At 38.1% G+C, this 22,080-nt stretch overlaps 1 protein-coding gene across 6 annotated transcripts in view; it reads right to left on the reverse strand.

Annotated features, from left to right (window-relative positions):
- Positions 1-373: 373 nt before the first annotated feature.
- The window catches only part of mapkap1 (MAPK associated protein 1), a 326,447-nt gene continuing 304,740 nt past the window's right edge, over positions 374-22,080 (reverse strand). For all 6 annotated transcript variants that reach the window (XM_072565771.1, XM_072565772.1, XM_072565770.1 and 3 more), the window contains 2 exons: positions 20,425-20,522; positions 374-1,485 (listed from right to left, as the gene is read on the reverse strand). In XM_072565771.1, coding sequence (XP_072421872.1) covers positions 1,363-1,485; positions 20,425-20,522 — 221 coding nt within the window. In that variant the 3' untranslated portion in view covers positions 374-1,362. The remainder of the gene's footprint in view (positions 1,486-20,424; positions 20,523-22,080) is intronic.

Here is a 22,080-nt window from a genome sequence, read left to right on the forward strand (position 1 = left end):
CCTTTCTGAATCTTTCTCCTTCACCTTAAAAGAAAATCCCCTAGTTTTAAACTCTCCCCATCCTGGGGAAAAGACCCATGTCATTCACCTAATCCATACTCCTCATGACTTTATAAATCTCAATAAGCTCACCCTTTAACCTCTTATGCTCCAGTGAAAAAGGTCCAAGTCTTTCCAATCAGTTTTTATACCTCAAACCCTCCATTTCCAGCAACATCTGGTAAATCTTTTCTGAACCCTCTCCAGTTTAATAACATCCTTCCTGTAATAGGGTGACCAGAACTACGCGCACGACTCCAGAAGCAGCAATATCCTGACCTTTAACCCTTTGTTTAAATTATAAAAATCTTAAAGTCATGAAATACTACAGAGATGTGAAAAGTGGTTGAATTTATTAAACTCAGTGGAGATCCACATTGTGCTAGTGGAATTGGCTGACGTGGAAATCATCTTCATTTTATAGAATGAATTTCCATCCAGATCACCAGAAGTGAAAAAGTTCAATTGTCTGAATCAGCAGCAGTTCTGGAAGAAATCTTTAAATACAAAATTCTTCTAAACTTATGGCTTTACTGTCATGTTGATATGAATGTTGACAATTTGAAGCCATTTAAAAATTGGTTGATAAAGAATATTCAAACTAAAAATATTATAGTTTTTTGGAAACAGCAGATTTTTGTACATTTTGCCAGAAAGAAAAATGTTTTAAACATATTATACATTCTCATTCTGTCCTTAAATGACAGTCTGAAATAATACCAGCTATTTCTTACACAGTGCTTTGTCGTTATATTACAGTTAGCAGGTACAATGCAAGAACATTTACAGATCACAGTAAAAACTAATGTTTAGTTCCTTCGCAGGCCATAAAAAATGTATTATTCAGCCATTAAGAAAAAGCTGTTAAACTGTTTGTCCAGTTATTGTTTTTACAAGAATCAAATGAAATTTTAGGGCTTTTGTCCCACATGATTAACTTTCAACTTGATCATGTGACAAGCTATGACACATGTAAAGTCATTTGTCAGACAGTGCAATTCATTGTATCCATATTCCATAGGTGATTATATATGTGGACCCTCCCATGAACCAAAGCATAGGGAACCAAATTAGCCACTTTTTTTTTCCTCTGATAGGACTGCTTTGGGAGGGGAGTCTGCATCCCAAACAGAAAGCTTCAGACCCTTTTGAACACCTCTAATAGCGAGAGATCTGATGGTCTCCAAAGTTTTATCGGTTTTCTTTGTTCTTTTCTAGGCAGCCTGAAGAAGTACAGCTTCATAGTTTTATCTCCCATCTCAGAAACTTGTGGAGATCTTCCTCAGCGGCATCATCTGTGGACAGTTTACATTGAGGCTGATGCTACTGTCCTGATTTTTTGTCCTTCTGAAAGCTGAAACTTGTTCTTCTGCTAAGTTTTCTTTGTTTTTGAGCTTGGTAGTCTGCTCGTGCTGAACTTGCTCTAGATTCCAAAATATAGTTAATCTAAAAACAAACCAAACATCAATTATTTCAGCATATTTGATGGATAAGAGACAAAAATTAATTGACAAACATTTAAGGATTTGAAATATTAATTTATTAGAGGTAAAGGTAAAGGCAAAGTCCTGGCTGACCACTGGTGTGCTCTTTCAGCGGAGAGAGAAAGAACTGATGGCCACCATGCCTCACTGCAAGGAGAGAGAATGAGAAGGAGTGCCCCTCATGGTAACATCAGCCGATAAAGAATTAAACCCACATGTTGGCATCACTCTACATCACAAACTGGCCATCCAGCTAATAATACCCCAAAGATAATTCTCAAGCATCTGTAGAATAATCAGGGGTAATACAAGATCTGATATGGGTTCCTCATGAAATCAATTTCAATAATAATAGGACCATCTGATTATTCTTTTTGGTAGGTCAAAAAATTGCCCAGTCAGAGGCTGAGCACTCTTGTGATAAATAACAGACTATTCAATCACACATTGGGTCAACTATTGGACCTCTAAGTTAGTATCACAGATAGTCCTAATAGAGCACACAGTTTACCACTTCACTGTTTCTAGAAACCACTTTTAATAACTACATTAGTTGGGTTTTCATTGTTTTGTATATCTATTTCAGACTTTAATGGATAATTTAATAATTTGTTAACATTTTGACTGATTTGTAACACTGTGAAATACAATTTAATCACAAAAGTCTTACTGGGGTGGTAGTTGTCTATTTGATCTTAAATATTAATTTATAATAAAGAAGGATAATTTAGAACACTTTGTAGCAAAGAAAATATTTGGAATATGACATTTATCAAACAAAGCATGCTACGCTTATAATAAAAAAAATCCTGGTCAATTAAACTCCAAGATACATAACATTACTTTGTTTGTATTTTAGCAGAGCTAGAGAACTCTGATGAATATATACTTACATTTTGTTGACAAGTACAAATCAAGTCCTAGTGCGAAAACAGCCAAGTACAGAAAGGTATAATTTCCATTTTCTTGTATAATAAAGAATAATTTACACTTCAGAAAAGCAAGGGCTTCAGAAATCAATTTTATCAGATGTAACTTAAAACTAGAAATATTTTTGAAAATATTGTTTTCAATTTCATTTTTCAATTGGAAAAAGAAACTCACTTTGTTTGAGCTTCTTCCCATTTATATAATAAATGTCAACATTTTTGGTGGTAAAGCTTCCATTCTAATCAGAGAACAAACCTAAAAAGGTGATGAACAGTGAATAAAGTTGACAGAGAAGTCAGTTCACCATGAAAGACAGTCACATTAGCAAATCGTAAATACTTGTTTTACATGTCTCATAAAATGCTAATTTATTGGCTACGATACTTTGTGATGATAGCTGTGATAATTTTTAATGGAAGGTTAATGTAAAAATCAAAATACAAAAAGCCCTTTGGCTTAGCATCAGTTGGTTCACTGAAAAGATTTGGCAGCTTAAAACCCGAACAGTTTTATGTACTGCTGGGTCTTCATAGTCATTAAATTTTAAGGCTGATACCTTCAACTGATTTTGAGTATTTATTTCATGGCTAATAAAACCTTAGTCTGGACTAGCTAGAGTGATTGAGATGGTTAGCTTGCTAATGTCTGAGGAAATTGGTCACATCCCAGATGTATCACTTATAAGAATTGCCAGATTATAGGCAAATCAATAAATATGAAAGCAAAAGAGTGCTGTGTAAAACAAGAAAAAAAAGCTGCTGTACTCAGACAGTCAAGCATTAAGACATGCACGACCAGCCATCTAAAACACCATATGCACCTGGAGGCACTCCGGATTTTCTACAGAGTGCCATTTCTACTAGTACACTGTGATTTTTGGGATCAGCCTGATTTTAATTGAGGCAAGCTTCTCACTGTATGGCAACCTTTGAACGGCAACATATTGCGAAGCTGTGAGAATCAGAAACCTGCTACCAATTTAAAGGCCTGTAAGCAGCTTAAAATTCACTAAACAGACAATCATTAAAGCAAAAGCAGAGTTTGACTGGTAAGCAAGCAATGTTTGAGAAGTTCTATGAGTTCGATTACAAGAGACCAAGTCCCAAATTCTCCAGCTGAAGATGATCATATCTCAGACACCAGAGGGCTGTTTTGTTTGTACTCAAGCACATCAACCCTGAGAGTACAACAGCAAGCACACAGACAAGCAATGCTATCAGCTCATGAGTGGTCAGCACTAACACAAAATTAATGATCTGACTGAGTCTGGCTAAGGTAAGAGGAGTCAATTATACTTTACTTGATGACACTGTCCTGCACTTACAGCAAACTTCTTTTCAAGTGTTTGAATTGAATTATTTACAAATAATCCCCATCAGGGGATTCCAATTTTGATCTGGAAATCTTTGTCCATTGATTCATAATCTATATTTGCCCCCTAAAAGCTCACAGCATAATTTTTACCATGCATTAGTTATCACACCCTGACCTTAAATTTACCTGAACCATCTCTGACACCTCCCTCCCCTTCCTGGACCTCTCCATCTCCATTAATGATGACCAACTTGACACTGACATTTTTTACAAACCCACCGACTCCCACAGCTACCTGGATTACACCTCTTCCCACCTGATCTATTGCAAAAATGCCATCCCGTATTCCCAATTCCTCCACCGTATCTGCTCCCAGGAGGACCAGTTCCACCACAGAACACACCAGATGGCCTCCTTTTTTAGAGACCGCAATTTCCCTTCCCACGTGGTTAAAGATGCCCTCCAACGCATCTCGTCTACATTCCGCACCTCCACCCTCAGATCCCACCCCTCCAACTAACAAGGACAGAACGCCCCTGGTGCTCACCTTCCACCTTACCAACCTTCGCATAAACCAAATCATCCGCCGACATTTCCGTCACCTCCAAAAAGACGCCACCACCAGGGATATATTTTCCTCCCCACCCCTTTCCACGTTCCGCAAAGACCGTTCCTTCCGTGACTACCTGGTCAGGTCCACGCCCCCCTACGACCCACCCTCCCATTCTGGCACTTTCCCCTGCCACCGCAGGAACTGTAAAACCTGCGCCCACACCTCCTCCCTCAGCTCTATCCAAGGCCCTAAAGGAGCCTTCCACATCCATCAAAGTTTTACCTGCACATCCACTAATATCATTTATTGTATCCATTGCTCGCGATGCGGTTTCCTCTACATTGGGGAGACTGGGCGCCTCCTAGCAGAGCGCTTTTGGGAACATCTCCGGGACACCCGCACCAATCAACCACACCGCTCTGTGGCCCAACATTTCAACTCCCCTTCCCACTCTGCCGAGGACATGGAGGTCCTGGGCCTCCTTCACCACTGCTCCCTCACCACCAGACGCCTGGAGGAAGAACGCATCATCTTCTGCTTCGGAACACTTCAACCCCAGGGCATCAATGTAGACTTCAACAGTTTCCTCATTTCCCCTTCCCCCACCTCACCCGAGTTCCAAACTTTCAGCTCAGCACTGTCCCCATGACTTGTCCTACCTGCCTATTTCCTTTTCCACCTATCCACTCCACCCTCTCCTCCCTGACCTATCACCTTCATCCCCTCCCCCACTAACCTATTGTACTCTATGCTACTTTCTCCCTACCCCCACCCACCTCTAGCTTATCTCTCCACGCTTCAGGCTCTCTGCCTTTATTCCTGATGAAGGGCTTTTGCCCGCACCGTTGATTTCGCTGCTCCTTAGATGCTGTCTAAACTGCTGTGCTCTTCCAGCACCACTAACCCAGAAACACTCCCATATGATCTACTCATTGTGTTTCAAGAGAGAAAAAAGCATTTTCTCAGTTTTTATTTTTTCAGAAACAGAGCCCATGACAGTCAAGAAAGATTTCAAAACAAAGAGAAAAGCTAAATAAGGATTCAATATCTAGCAGGGACTTGCTGCAAGCTTATGATGATAGTCTGGTGCTCTTCTTTCTTACCTTATAATATGTCAGCACCTAAATCTGAAACGTCAGATTGCTTTCCTTCCCAGAGGTGATGTAAATTCTGTTCCTCAAAACATTTCTGAACTTCCTTCAGCTACCTCACAGGGAAAATTATATACTTGAAGGTATGTAATGGGAATGGATGTGAGGGATGATGATACCTTTTGCAGGATTTTTGAATCAGCAGCAAATCTAGGAGCAAGAAGAATCTCACTGTGTGACATGGATGTGCCAGCAGCTTGTAAAAAATTGTTCTTTGCATCTTTATCAAGTGTTAAATAAGATTCAAACTAGCTGTAGTAGTATAAAACCAGGCAGAAATGTTCTTGAATGTCGGTGTAGTGATAGAATGCAGCATTACAGATCTCACCCCCTGCTACCCAGAATCTCAGCAATCCCCTTTTATAATTTTTTCTGTTCAAGTCCTAGACTGGGACATGATCCCACAACCTTATGAGACACAGAAAAGAGTGGTACCCACTAAGCGTCAGCTTGTAGTCTTTTTAAAATAATGAACAAATACACCCCGTAAAGGGGTGCAGTAACAAGAAACAACTTTAAAAATAAACCCAACAAATTCAGTTAAAATGTCATTTAGGCATGCCAGCCCCTGTAGTGCCCATCAGTCATGGAAGATCTCAAGCAAATCAGTGTACTCTGCATGTTCCTTCTCTGTGAACACCCAAGTGAGAACATAGCTGTGGAAGATGGGCAGGCAGTTTCGCTGAATGAACCCCAAAGGGCACAACACTGAAAATCACATACTCCTTCTCATTCAATTTGAGTTGGCATTTACCTCATCCAAAAGCTGCTGCTGCAGTGCCTTAAAGCTGGACTATTTAAAGCTTTGGCATCAATGATATACAAATCCATGCCTCCAGAGAGGCTAAAATCTCAGCAGCTTAGAGTGTTCAACCAGGTTACTATGCCAACTCGCCCCCTTATACAAAAATGTATTTTTAAGCAACCCATTCTTGACATGCTACGATATTGAGTGCTGAAGTTTTTGAGTGATTAAGGGAAGAGAAAGAGATGGTCCTTTGCTTTTCAAACATTTTCAGACTACTGGACTTAGTTCTTACAGTATACAGGAGAAGATATGGGCGGCACGGTGGCACAGTGGTTAGCACTGCTGCCTCACAGCGCCAGAGACCCGGGTTCAATTCCCGCCTCAGGCGACTGACTGTGTGGAGTTTGCACGTTCTCCCCGTGTCTGTGTGGGTTTCCTCCGGGTGCTCCGGTTTCCTCCCACAGTCCAAAGATGTGCAGGTCAGGTGAATTGGCCATGCTAAATTGCCCGTAGTGTTAGGTAAGGGGTAGATATAGATGTAAGGGTAGGGGTATGGGTGGGTTACGCTTCGGCGGGGCGGTGTGGACTTGTTGGGCCGAAGGGCCTGTTTCCACACTGTAAGTAATCTAATCTAATCTAATCTAAAAATATCAGCTTTTTTGGTGAATATCTAGTACATGACTAAGATTTATTCTATTCCTAAGGTTCAAAATAGTATACCAATTGGCGGCAAGGATAATAAGATATATTAAAAAAGTAAATATATAATTCAACAACATAATGAAGTTGTTTTAATTAGAACTCATTAAGGATGGCAGAATTAATGATGTGACATAATTGTAACATGTGGGTGCTCCTGGATGTTTGTTTAGTTTAGCAAAAACATCTGCAATAAGTGTTTGAAGTTTGAGCAATTTCAGCTCAGAGTTTATGACTGATGATGGCTGAACTCAGACATTGTGCTGCATCAGGGAAAAAGAAAGTTAACTGGATTCTTTGTACCAGAATGTAGATGCACCTTTTAAGAAAGGGACCTCTGATTCGATCTTTGCTCTGTCACAGAAATGTCCGACTGCTCGGGAGGCATGTAAAAAGCCCAATAGGCAGAAACTTTAATCTTTATAATTGAGCAACAGGACTGAGATTATTTCAGCTTGGTTAGAGAGTTGAGGCTTACAGGATGCATGGGTCAATTGCTCATGGAACAGGAATGCCATTTCAGAACAATCAAGGAATGCAGCAGAAAGGGGAACAATAACTAAATACAATAGTAAGGACAGTAAAGTCTGTGTTGCTTGCCTGGTGTAATGGTTTAGGACATTTAGTCAGGGCCAGAGAGGAACTTGCAGTCGGAGGGGGAACTCCGGTCATCATGGTCCAAATAGACACGAACAAAAAAGGCAGGAAAGGAGGTGCTTCTACATAGTCAGTACAAAGATCTGGGTGCCAAATTAAACAGAGGCTACAGTCTCTGGGTTATTACCAGAGTCACATGCAAACTGAAACAGGGCAAAGTGAATTAGATGAATGTGGGGCTAAAAGATTGATGTGGCCCAAATAGGTTCCGGTTCCTGTGGCATTGGCAGCAGTACTGGGGAAACAGATTCCTAATGATGGGACAATCTCCACCTGAACTACAGTTGTCTGATGTTCTTTTGAACGTCATAACGTGCAAACAGACACGATTTAAAACGAAATAGTAGGGGTATGAGAACAAATAGGTGTGTGTGTGGGGTAAATTGAAGAATGGACAGAAGGCAAAAGAGAAAGGTCTTAGTATAGGAAATCATAAACAGACCAATTCAGGAAACACAAATCCTAAGAGTACATCAATCGATAAGACTGGAAGTTACCAAAAAAAATACAAGTCCTCGTAACTGAATGCATGTAGCATTTTAAAACATGAACTGAGACTGCAACACAAATATGATCTGGTAGCCAGTACAAAGACATGGTAGGGACCTGAATATTGAAGGGTACAGGACATTTACGAAAGACAGGAAGCTAGGTAAATTAATTAATTGAGGAAGACCACCCAAATTCAGGGAACCAGCAATGTGGAAGTGATAAAGGCAAGTCGTCACTTGTGAGAGTGGTATACACAGACCATCTTAATGACAAATCACACAGGAGGGTGGAGCATAAAAGAATAAATAATGTCAATTTCTCAGAAGGTATGGTGATAATCTTGGGGGATTTTAATCTATATATGGACAAATCAAGTCAGATAGGTAAAGGTATGATGATTTCATAGATCTTTTCAAGATACTTTCTTAGAAGAGCACGTTCGGGATCCAATCTAGACCTGGCCAGAACCAAGCTATACTAGACCTGTTACTGTGCAACAAGATAAGATTTATTCCTGATCTCAGAATCAAGGTGACCCTAGATACTAAAAACAATGTTGGAGGGAGTAAGGTGTAGGTTCTTAAACTGTTTTTAAAAACGTAAACATCGGCATGAAAGCAGGGCTGTGTAAAGTCACTTGACAAACTAGGTTACAACACAGGTCAATTCATTTGCAGTAGCACACATTTAAGGGAATATTTCAGAATATACATTTCATAAAGAGTAAGAATATTTTCAGAGAACAGACCCCACCTCCAGTAGAAAAGTTAAAGGTTGCATCAAAATCAAAGATTAAAAAAAACCTAATTGTGCAAATACAAGTAGCAGGTCAGAAGACTGGACAAAATGTTAAAAACAAACAGCAACGACTGTCTAAAAATATAAAGGGGGAAAATACAGGACAAAAGAAAACTATCTAGAAATAAGGATAGATGAAAGAATTTCAACAAATACTTTAAAAAAAAGTTGAAGTGAGCATTAGTCATATAAAAAATGCCTTGAAATAATAATGGAATATCAGGTGACGACAGATGTGTTAAATCAATATTTTACACATCACTGTAGAGGATATAAGTAACATTCTGAAGCAACTATAAATCAGGAAAAGGAGGCAATGGAGGAACTCAGAAAATCTACAATCACCAGAGAAGTGGTATTGAGTAAACTGATGGATCTGCAGGCTAACAATGCCAGGGTCTCAATGGATTTCACTCGAGGGTCTTAAAGAATTGGCTAGTGAGATGTTTTGATTTTGATTTTGCAAACTCCCTAGATTTATGGAAGATCCCTTGGATTCACACACATTAAATATAAATAATTTATTTATCTTTGTCTTTGGAATAGAAAGACTTCTGATCCCAACATCAACAGATTTCTTTTTAAGGATTTATTACAAATCCTACAGTTTCTGTAATTTTCAGTGACATAACAGATTTATGATAGAGGGGTTGGGACACTTAACATTGTTTCTTGCCTACTGAAAAAAGGTACAATTCATTAAGCTATGAAAAATGTATACTGTAGTATTTAGTCCACAACTACACAACTGAACATTGCCATTATTGTACAATTTTGTGATCGTGCTGAAGTAATACAGCAGATGTTTCCTTGGTCAACTGTTTATCACTGGTAGAAAACCTACAAGCATCTGACAATCTTCATTATCATATTGCCATTCAGAACTCTGCAGAATTCTAAAATATATTTTTGAATGCAGTTAACCTATGCCTGAGGGGACCCCTGCTCCACACCATCTTGAGGGCAGTTCTTTATGTGATGACACACCTCTGCGCATAGTGCTTTGTAGACCAGTGAACAGAATAAATACACTTTAAAAACATGAGTTCATGGTTGGATACACTGCTACAAAAATATATTTGGTTCTTAATGATTCTATTTTTCCAAAGGTGACTCAAACAACTGTTAAAAATATAGAAAAGCACAATTAAAATCGATTTTACCTACAATAGGATTGATCTTGAAGTGTAGGTGCTTTCCAAACTTATGTTTCCACTTAAATACCTTTAAAGCAGTCATTTTTCTTGTCTCCTCCCTCTCAATGCCAGTCCAATTATATTGATGGATTTGAAGCTTTCTGGATGTTCATCATGTGTTTCAAGTTTTTGGAGATATTTGATCTTACATACATTTCTTTATTGTTTTGATTGTTATTTTTTACATATTCATGCAGACAGTGGTTTGGATTATGCTAATTTTTATAAAGAAAATATTTCCCCCATGTATTACACCAATGTTCATAATGACATATACATTCAAAATACAAACCGTTGGATTTATGCACAAAGAACCTCCAAATGCATCACAATGCTATTTGCAATTTCTGAACCCGCAAATTGAATCAGATGAGTTTATTAAAAAAAGGCTAGAACTATGCTGTCTTGAATCTATGCAGCACTTGTATCATACAATTTGGAATATACAGGTTAATCTAAATTCATTGACTCCCTTTCCCCACAAACTAATCAGGCAATTCATAGGTTTGGTTAAGATTAGGTTAGATTCCCTACAGTACGGAAACAGACCATTTGGCCCAACAAGTCCACACTGCCCCTCCAAAGAGTAACCCACCCAGACCCATTCCCATAGCCTACATTTACCCCTGACTAATGCAACTAACACCATAGCACGGCTAATTCACCTGACCTGGACATCTTTTGGATTGTGGGAGGAAACCGGAGCACCCAGAGGAAACTCATGCAGCCACTGGGAGAATGTGCAAACTCCACGCAGTCTCCTGAGATGGGATTCGGACCTGGGTCCGTGACGCTGTGAGGCAGCAGTGCTAACCACTGAGCCACCACGCCGTCCATCTTATATTAGAGTATAAGATTCACTGCGCTACATTTGGATAAGATTTTGAGGATTTGTATAAGTTTCCAAACAATCTTAATGCCTAGAATATTATTTTTTGGCATCAACATAAAATTGACTAGTGGGGTGAATACAAACCTAGTTTTTAAACAAAACAGCTTTGAAACCATATCATAATTAAAGAAAACATTATGAATTTGAAATAGGCCAAAATTAAGTTGGTAATATATAATTCTTGACTGTGTACAGGAACATGGCATGACAGGTGAGAAATTCCTCTCAGCAATTATTGCTTCTTAGCAGGCTGCCTGGAGGTGACACCAGTATGAGGTGTCTCCCGAAGCCAGTGGTGTGAAAATCTAAGAAACAGTATCCTATGTAATGCATTTCTTTGTACAACATTCTAATTGAAGAAGTGTCAACTAGAGGCCCAAAGGAAGATATGAAAGAGATTTTATATGTATATTCACACAATAAGGCACATTTTAAATTCTGAATTAAACATAATTCAGTACTGGCTACACAATCTTATTGGAGCAAACTTATCTAATTTTCATAGTTTAGAAGTATGAATTAATAGGCAACTTCACTTGCACAACACAAGTATTGTAACTAACATTAAAAAATCTGAATAACTTATGGTTATCCTTCATCTAAATTCCCTTTATTGTTTCTAGATTAGGTTCAATGCAATACTCCTGTTCCTGATGTTTTTTTTCCCCTGCAGTGCATAAGCATTAAAGCTGTGTGCCTCTGGCATCATAATTTCTGCATTTGATTGCTGCTCTACATCAGTAACCAAAGGCAGTTTGGATAGGCAAAGTGTTTGTAGGGGTGTTTTTTGAATGAACTGTAGAAAGAGTGGGATGTGAAGAAGTGCTGTGCAGTGCATAGAAAATGGGAACCATTAAAATGTCAGTTAGATTAGAGGATGGCAAAGGTAGTTAGATAGGCAACAGTTTACTGGGAATAAGAGTCAAGGGAACAGAAGAGGTGGATCTCAAGGATTAGATGAGTTAGGTGAGGCCTCCAAGTCAGAGAAGTAACCTTCAACCACCACCCTCTATTTCCTACCTTCGAGTCAATTTTGTACCCAAATAGCTAGTTCTCCCTGTATTGCATGTGATCTAACCTTGCTAACCAGTCCAAATGCAGAATGCCTTACTGAAGTCCATAAAGAGCACGTCCAACACTCTGACTTCATCAATTTTCTTTGTCAGTTCTTCAAAAATCTCAAGCAAATTAGTGAGCCATGATTTCCCATGCACAAAGGGCCATGCTGACTGCCCCTAACTAGTCCTTGCCTTTCCAAATATATGCAAGTCCTGCTCCCTCAGGATTCCCTCCAACAACTTACCCACCACCAATGTCCGGCTCACCAGTCTATAGTTCCCTGGCTTTTCCATATCACCTTTCTTACATAGTGGCACCACGTTAGCCAACCTCCAGTCTCCCAGCAACTCATGTGCGACTATCAATTATATAAATATCTCAGCAATCAGCCCAGTAATCACTTGCCTAGCTTCTCACATCATCTAGGGTACACGTGATCAGGTCCCAGGGATTTATATAGCTTTATGTGTTTAAGATGTCCAGTGCCTCTTCTTCTGTAATATGCACACTTTTCAAGATATCACTATTTGTTTCCCCAAGTTCTGTAGCTTCCATATCCTTCTCTGCAATAAACGCAGATGCAAAATACTCGTTTAGTGTCTCACCCATCTCCTGTGGCTCCATACATAGGCGACCTTAATGATCTTTAAGGGGCCCTATTCTTACCCGAGTTACTCTTTTGTCCTTAACATATTTGTAGAATCCTTTTGGATTCTCCTTAACCCAATTTGCCAAAGTTATCTCATGCCCCCTTTTTGCCCTCCTGATTTCTTTCAGGTATACTCCTACTGTTGCAATACTCTTCTAGTTGTGGTCAGAGAGTGGGGCCTCAAGAGTATTAGATGTGGTCTATTTGAATCTAATCAATAGCTAATTTACCAGACATACACTAATTAGTGCCTCTTGATCTTAAAGTAAGTTATCAACAACATGAACATAAGAAACAAGAATAAGAGTGGACCACATAGCTTCATAAGCCGAATCAGCAATTCAATGGAATTCCTGTTTTTTTTCTTCATGATCATCTTTAATTCTTCGAAAGATCAAAAATCTCTCAGCTTTGAATATATTCAATGATGGAGAATACCCAATACTCTGAGTAGAGGATTCAAAACATTCACAACCTACTGAATTGATACATTTCTCCTCTTGACAATCCTTAAAGATGATTCCTTTATTCTGAGGTTGTGTGCCAGTGCTTTAGATTCCTCAGCCAGAGGAAATAACCTCAATGTCTAACCTGCCAAATCTGTTCAGAATCGTGCATGAGAACTAATGGGATCACTTTTAGATTCTCCTAAACCCCAACAGGTATAGGTTAAATTTACTCAGCCTTTTATCACAGAGCAACCCTCTAATTTCAGGAATCAATCTAGTGAACTTACACTGTAATGTCACCAAGGTAAGTATATCCTTTCTGAGACATGGAAACCGAAATGGCACTCAGGAAGTGTGACTGGACTGAAGGCCTATGCAACTTTAGGAAGATTTCCTTACTCTTGTTCTCCACGCCATCTACAATAAAGACTAAATATTATATGAAACAAAAAACAGAAATTGCTCAAGAAACTCAGCAGATCTGGCAGCATCCGTGGAAAGAAAGCAGAATTAACTTTTCAAGTCCAGTGACACTTCTTCAGACCACCATATATTACGTCTTCCTCTTTGCTTGCTGTACCTACATACTAACATCTCATGTTCCTTACTGCTAAGCCACTCTGAACATCAACAGTTAAAGGCTCTCAGAACATTTTTAAAAAACCAAGCTTTTCTATTCTTGTAACCAAAGTGAATAACCTCACATTTCCCCATATTCCCTCACACTTCATCTGTCACTCTGTTGCCTAATCACATATCTATACATCTGCAGCCTGTGTCCTCTTCACACTTACATTCCAATTTAGCTTTGCATTGTCAGCAAACTTTGATACATTACTCCAGTCTCAATGTTCAAGCCATCAGTAAAGATTCCAAATAGCAGAGACACAGAACACAGCCTTGCAGCACTTCACAAGTTTACAGCTGGCAACTTGAAAATGCTCCATCTACTTGTACTCACTGTTTCCTAAACTAATCTACTATGCATGTTTCTATAGTATCCCGGACACTTTACCTCTTATTTCACATATTAGTCTTATTTAATACCTTTTGGAAATCTAAGGATAGTAATTTATTAGTGCTCTTTTACCCTACTAGCAAAATCCTTAATAAACTCAAATAAAATTGTAACATGTTTTTGTTTTCATAACACCACATAGAAAATTACAATCTGATCAGACAGAGTCAAAACGCATCAAGACTTCCTTATTAATAGATTCCATCATTTTCCCAATGAGTAACATCAGGTTAACTGGTCTAGAGTTTCTAGCTTTCTCTCTTCTTTCTTTTCTGAATAACAAAGTTATATTTACTAACTTCCAATCTGCTGGGACTATTCTGAAATGTATAAACATTTGGAAAATCACAACCAATCTATCCACTATCTTTGCAGTTACTTTTAGAATGTTGGGGTGTAGATAATCGAGAGTTAGGCATTTGTCAGCTTTTAGTACTTTAAGTTCCTCTAAGGCTCTTTTTCAGCTGATATTAATTATCTTAAATTCCTCACTTATTTGCCTCTTGGTTATTTTTTATTTCTGATATGTAATTTTGACTCCTGCTGTGAAAACAGACAAGACATTTGTTCAATACCACTGCTAATTCATGATAATTTATACCATCTTTACCTCTAAGGAGTTGTTTGCTTTACATATTTTTCTATATATCTGTAAAAGCTCTTATAGTTTGTCTTTGTAAAAACCTGGCTACATTACTCTCATATTCTCATACGTGGTACCAATGAATATTTCTCCACAGACCAGTAAAATACAGATCAGCATCACCATCCCTAATCACAGGGTTTCCAATTGGATTAACACCACTGAGCACTGGTGAGAGGCAGAGATGTGTATTTTCTCTCATGAGAGAGAGGGGAGAGAAAATAAATGTCACCTCGGGCATTTTCTTCTGCCTGTTTGTGGTCTGTTTCTGTAGATATTGATGGAAGGTCAAATAATCAGATCACCACTCAACATCTTGTTCAGAGCTGCTGCAGTGCAAGGGCATCCAAGAATGGAAAGCAAAAACAGATTTAAAAAAGAGCAAGTTTCACCCTCAAAGCAAGACAATTGAATTCTTGTAATAAGATCAGCAAAGACTCTTTTAGGGAAACTTGTTTATTACAGAGCTGCACATAGAGCAGCAAGACAAGATTGTGTACTTCCAATTCCCTGCACGATAATTAACTGTTCTCAGGAGGACTGTCTTGGGAGATTCTGAGCTTAGGTAAGGTGCATCCCATGGACAAAAATAAAAATAAGAGGCAAAGAATGTCAAGCTGTACAGCACCAATAAAAAATAGTTAAGCAACAATTAGATTTAAGAATTTTTTTAAAAAATTACACATTCTTGAAAAGAATTCCACATATTGGTTGCATAAGGTGAATGCAACAAAAATATACATTGTGCATCCAATGAATTACTCATTTCAGGTATGTCTTCAGGTTGACTGTAAGCCAGGTATGTTTCCTCAAATACAAGTAAATAGAAAACTAAGCAGCAAGCACAGTTTTAAACTGTTGTATGCTGTGTTAAGAGGCCACCTTTGCACATTTCCACTTTGTGTAGCTAAATTCTTTCTTGCCAAAGGTCAGAGTGATTCATACCTGAGAAAGTTTGATTGCAGGAAATATTGTGAACTAGCTCGAAAGTCCAATAGAACATAGAACATAGAAAAATACAGCGCAGTACAGGCCCTTCGGCCCTCAATGTTGCGCCGACCGAAGCCTACCTAACCTACACTAGCCCAATAACCTCCATATGCTTGTCCAATGCCCGCTTAAATGACCATAAAGAGGGAAAGTCCACCACTGCTACTGGCAGGGCATTCCATGAACTCACAACCCGCTGAGTAAAACATCTACCCCTAACATCTGTCCTATACCTACCACCCCTTAATCTAAAGCTGTGTCCCCTAGTAACAGCTGCCTCCATACGCGGAAAAAGGTTCTCACTGTCAATCCTATCTAAACCCCTAATCATCTTGTACACCTCTATCAAATCTCCCCGAAACCTTCTTTTCTCCAATGAGAAAAGTCCCAAGTGCCTCAGCCTTTCCTCATATGATCTTCCTATCATGCCAGGCAACATCCTGGTAAACCTCCTCTGCACTCGTTCCAATGCCTCCACATCCTTCCTGTAGTATGGCGACCAAAACTGCACACAATACTCCAGATGCAGCCGCACCAGAGTCTTATACAACTGCAACATGACCTCAGGACTCCGGAACTCAATTCCTCTACCAATAATGTATGGGTCCTAATCAGTAGAAATTATTAGACAGCTACAGAGTAATATAGAGGATATACAAGCACATAGTATGCAAGAAAGTTGGAGTAGGTACAACAGTTGGTTCAGATTTTAAGGATTAAAAGAAAATATACTGATTGTAAGCGGAATTCAGAAGTGCACAGGCGTAACAGGAACGTGAGCCATTTAACTGCAGAAAGACATAAACACGATAATGTATGTAAAAGTTTAACTAAAGCAAAATTTTCAATTCTGAATGTATGGGAAGACATTGGCCCAGTGGTATTATCACTAGACAATTAATTCAGAGACCTGGTTCAAATCCCACCATGGCAGATGAAGACGTTTGAACTCAATAAAAGTCTGGAATTAAGAGATCAACGATGACCGGAAATCATTGCTGATTGTCAGGAAAAACCCATCTGGATCATGAATATTCTTGAGGGAAGAAAACTGCTGCTTTTACCTGGTCTGGCCTACATGTGCCTCCAGACCCACAACAATATAGCTGACTCCTAACCATCCTTTGGGCAATTAGAGATAACCAGGGATGCCCACATCCCATGAAAGAAAATTGAAAAAAATATTTTAGAGAGATAATTGTTGTAAAGGGGAACTTGTCTGCATTTTCAAGAGAGACAGTTACTGGAAATCAGCACAGGAACTTGATTAGCCTTACAATGGAAAACACATCTTAACTAGTATAGCCATCTAATGAGACACTGATACTACCATTGTCATGGACTATTTATGGTCAGGTGGCAAATAGTATACATTCTTGTAAACCTTTCCGTAAAGATATCTTTTTCATTGAGTTGTGTGTGTGTCTCTCTCTCCCTCTCTCTGTCAAGCTAAATCCATGTTACACATACTAGTAGAGTAAAGCTTTTGTCTTGTTAGACCCTTAACTATCTTTATGTCAATGTTACTTGAAACACTACATCATCACAAATCTCTTTCCATCATTTCTCTTTCCTGACCTAGTTAACAAACTTTATTACCACCGGTTCTGTCTGCTAAATGTGCACCATTTCAAACCATGATGTCATGCTGCTTGGAGAGGACCTTAAAAAAACCATACTCACCAACCAACTAATTGGCAAATTAAAACACTGGCAAGAGTTTATGCTCATGGAAAATGCTCATAATCTAGGAACTGAGTTACATGGTGACAGACACCTTAATATTAAACTTGCCTTGGGATTGAAGCAATAAACCATGGAAGTCAGTATTTTTCTCTGTGGTAAGTTAGCTTATCTTGTGAAGGTAGCAGCAAAAGCATTAGAATTGACCTCAACATCCCAGCTTATGAAGCAAAAGTAAATTGGGTCAGGGTTCCTATTTATGATTAGTACTCAGTGACCTATCTGGAAATCTATGCACATGGACACTAGATAAAAACAGATGCTCAGCTGTTAAAGTCTTGTTGTCAGATAGTTAGCTATCACTGCATGTGAATTACATTGGAAGAATGGACACTAAGATGACAGTGCCCCATGGGTGCAATATCATACTTTAGTAACTAGATCATAAAGAGTGAGGATGCAATAAAATTAATAGAATAAAATGGGAAAAAATCGTTAAGGTCCATCCTGAAATGCTTATTCCATTTATGAAAAGGATCCATCTGAAAAGAAGGAAAAGTTTCTTTATCTTTAGTTTTGATTAATAAAAAATCTTGTAGAATTCAATTATTACCCCACTGTGGAAAACAAAGGATTGAGGTGCTATGACCTAAAGCCCATTACAGTGGAAGCACGCAGGAATTGATCCAGGTCTCAACCCCTTTTTGGGCTCTGCACAAACTAAATAGTTATCCAAAATTATAATGGCAGATGTAAAAATTTACTCATAAATCTTTTCCAGACTGAAACTGCACCAAACAATAATTTATAAAGCTTCAAATTATAAGTTCCCAGTCCAGTCCATTAAAGGTTCCTTAAATTAATTCACATACTTCCTTAACGTCTGCCCTAGATGACAAATTTTCCCGACTGGGATGTGATCTACTAATCTGATAAGATATCAATTAAATATTGCTATTTTGTATGGTTTTGATTTCAAAACCAAAAATCTATACTTAAAATACCTCCCTAATTAAATCTAAACTTGCTTCAACATACTTGAGGATAAGTGACATCTCAATAGATTTATACTAACTTTAGGTCAATGAAACTGTATTACGTTATATTATTTACATAAATCTTTGAGTGTCCCTTGATTACAACAATTAAGACTATAAATACTTCTTACTCGAGCTGCCTACACTAATATTAATTTTGACCTTTCAGGTAATCCTTTAATCCCTTGCGATGCTTATGCATCTCATTTTCACTGAAGGCTATATTTAGCTATTGTTGAGGCAGCTGAACTAAAAACAAGAATTTATTAATGGAACATGTTTCAAATTCATTAGAAGTTTGCAACAGAATTCTCACTGTTACAGTTGACTTTATATTGATGTTATCTACGATAATGGCACTTCATCAAGATAATATTCATTGAAGAGTTAAAAGCAGAGACCCAGCAGGCATGAAAATGCTATGATCATATGCACAATGGTTCAATTTCACAATATTGGGAAGAGTTTTAAAAAGTGACAAACTGTGACAGAACTTCAATAAAATGGCAGGATTTCTTAGTGTAAAGGAAATTCAAGAGCTTACCCTACAACATTGCAAAGAGAACTAATCAAACAGACAGATCACCTGTTAGAATTTCCTCCTAAAACACTCTGCAAACTTATTTGAGCTTAAAGAATTAGATGCACAAAACGTACTCATTATCTCTCGTTCTCTCTTTCGAGATTCATATATTTTTGTCATTAAGATGAAACACCATTCAACTTAAATGCAATTTGAATTAAATACTACATCTGTTTCAATGTTAATGTTTTTACACAGAAGATTTTTGTTTTGATAAGTTAAAGCACTCTGTTGAAGCACTGTATCATTTACATTTTAATTGTAATTGTGATGCTTAACAGAATCTGTAAAATGCTGTCTAAAAGCCAAACATAAAAACAGTGTGCAGAAAAGAAAATACAACAAAAAGTCAAAATTATCATAATTATTTTGGTCAGCCTGAATACTTTTGATCCATTAACAATATCAGGACGTTTCACTGTTTGGAAATACAAATTGCCTTTCCAAAAAAAGTAAAAACACATCTAATCAATTCTCAGATGACCAGGACCATTATGTGAAAAGGAATATTGGGTTTTCCTTACTGCCAAGCTACTTTGGCATCTGGTAAAACTGTTTAGCAGAGTCAACACGTACATCTTACCTGACACGTAACACTGGGAAAAAAAAAGCAATTCTTCATTTTAATCACTATTACAATTTACATAACTTATTTTATGTTGTGGTGAACTAGGCAATCTAAAGTACCCAGGAAGCTTGCACAAATCTGTTGCTACAATTTTAATCTTTCTGCCCATAGGGGTTTAACAAAAGAAATACTGTCATATTTCCCCTGCTTTTGAAAATTTACCAAATTGATATTAGGAATTAGGAAAATTTGATATTAGGATGCAAGATCTTTGCTCACATGTCCCATAGAGTTAAGCCTACTTAAAATTCTTACTTTTAGCTAGTGTCTGGAGATTGACACCACTGTTTAACTATAAATATGGGAGAGTGTTGTACTTAGCAAACACAGTGCAGCATAACTGCCAGCACCAGTGTGTGGTGTACTACATTAAAAGTAAACCTGCTTACCGTTCTAACATAAAATGGTCATTAATAGAAAAATAGGTCTGTCAACTGATTTGAAACAACAATTCAGTTTTGCAGAGACAAACTTATGGAAGAACATTTTTAACTCATTTTTGATTGTAAGATGTTCACTATTTCTAAGATGCAAATTGAGGACATAGCTGATGACTTTTACTGTTGAAATGCAGTAATGATACCACATACCTTCAGTTTGTCAGAAATCACCTTTGAATTTTTAGAGTGAACCAACATTTTAATCTGACGGACAGAATTTATTGTCATGCTGTCATTAGGAACCAATTTTTCTTTGGTGACCAGTTTGCAAAATGCGTGCTTTTCTACCAACCTTCAGCACAATTTCATTGACTGTGTTGGTGTCTGCTTCAAAGTAGAGATGTTTGTGGTCATGATTGCTTAGATAGGTGAGCTTGAATACTGCATGGCCTGCAAGGCAAACAAAGGACAGGAGTCAAACAGATGAACAGAGTTTTACTACGGATGCAGCTTGACAAAGAAACAGATGGTGATATTAATGTCCCATCAGCAGAACAGAAGGAAATTGCATGATGGCGACAGCCTCCGCATGTCATTTCAACATCATTCAGGCAAAACTCACCACAAAGGCAACAGAACCCTTTTTAATATAATTTCATTCCCCATCCTATCACAATGGACAAAGTGCAAAATCAATCATTTGGTTAGTTAGGTCCTCTGTCAATTCTTTGTTATTTGAGTTGTGATGGGGGAGGGGAAGCAATGGTGTTAAGAAAAGAGAAGAAACCAGACTGTGCTTGGGATAACCATTACAGGAAAATAAGTATTAATATTTATGGTAGATTTATCAAGGCAGTTACTGCTTCACAGTATGCACAGATGTAATACGTCAATAATCTGCTACATGACCTTCCCTAAATTCTACAAATCTGGGTGGTTATGGTAACAGATACTACAGAATAAAAGCTTTATAATTTTATCTTTTGATGCAAAGTCAAATTTTAAAATACATGCTTAACTCAACATCCATTCCAAGCAGATTGCTCATGATAGAATTTAGTGTGGTGGAAAAATGAGGAAAGTACATAAGCTTTTAGAATTTCTCTCGGAAATAAACAAGAACATTATAAATTCAGTATCATAAGGACAACATTGCATTATTCGTATTTGTTTTCCATTCAAGATCACTATAATATTATGGACTGATTACGGATCCCCCAAAAGTACTTAATGCTACAAATCTGCATTTAGACTGGCTTGTTACATAAACAACAGTACAGTGGTACAAGCAGATTATTCTGTCAACATATCAGGTCACTGATTGGTAAAGGTAAAGTTGCCATAGTCCAAGCTGACCATAGGCTGCTCTCTCATTAGAGGTGGATGACTGCTGGTGGTTTAGCCTGAGGGTCACCATGCCTCAGGTGAGGGAAGAGGTTTCATTATATTCAGGACAACATCGCTAGTATAGCGCAGTTAGCTTTGTCAATTGTCCATATGGCAAGTTTCGGAGCTCATCTGTCAGGAGAACCACTAAGCTGAAGTAGAGAATGAAACCAACCCAAATTGCATTCATCCATCTCCAAAAATGGGCACTGAAGGAGGGAAAGAAAGACGGGCAAAAGTTACATAGAAATAAGTGTATCCTGAACACATGCTCAACTTCAAACCAAGACCGTGAGGAACATTTCAGGAATTTCCCTTTGCTCCATCACTGCCTGCAACAACGTACCTGCACCACTGAAATTTGAGGAATGAAACCCACAAAAACTTTGAACTTGTTGAAAAAGCAGAAAAGTTTTACCATACCTGGTCAGGTATAACAAATTTGAATTTAGTGATCATAAAACACATTTGCTCCTCATAACATCTACATCATATTATAACTGAACATCTATCATCAAAACTTCAAAAGTAAACTAAATTACTGTCTTGAATGCTCCAAATTAGTTTCAAATAGGCTGTTTTAATATTTATTGACTGCCAACTCTTAGCTATAATCAGGCAG

The sequence above is a fragment of the Chiloscyllium punctatum genome, chromosome 49, assembly GCF_047496795.1.
Source record: "Chiloscyllium punctatum isolate Juve2018m chromosome 49, sChiPun1.3, whole genome shotgun sequence".
Lineage (NCBI taxonomy): Eukaryota > Metazoa > Chordata > Chondrichthyes > Orectolobiformes > Hemiscylliidae > Chiloscyllium > Chiloscyllium punctatum.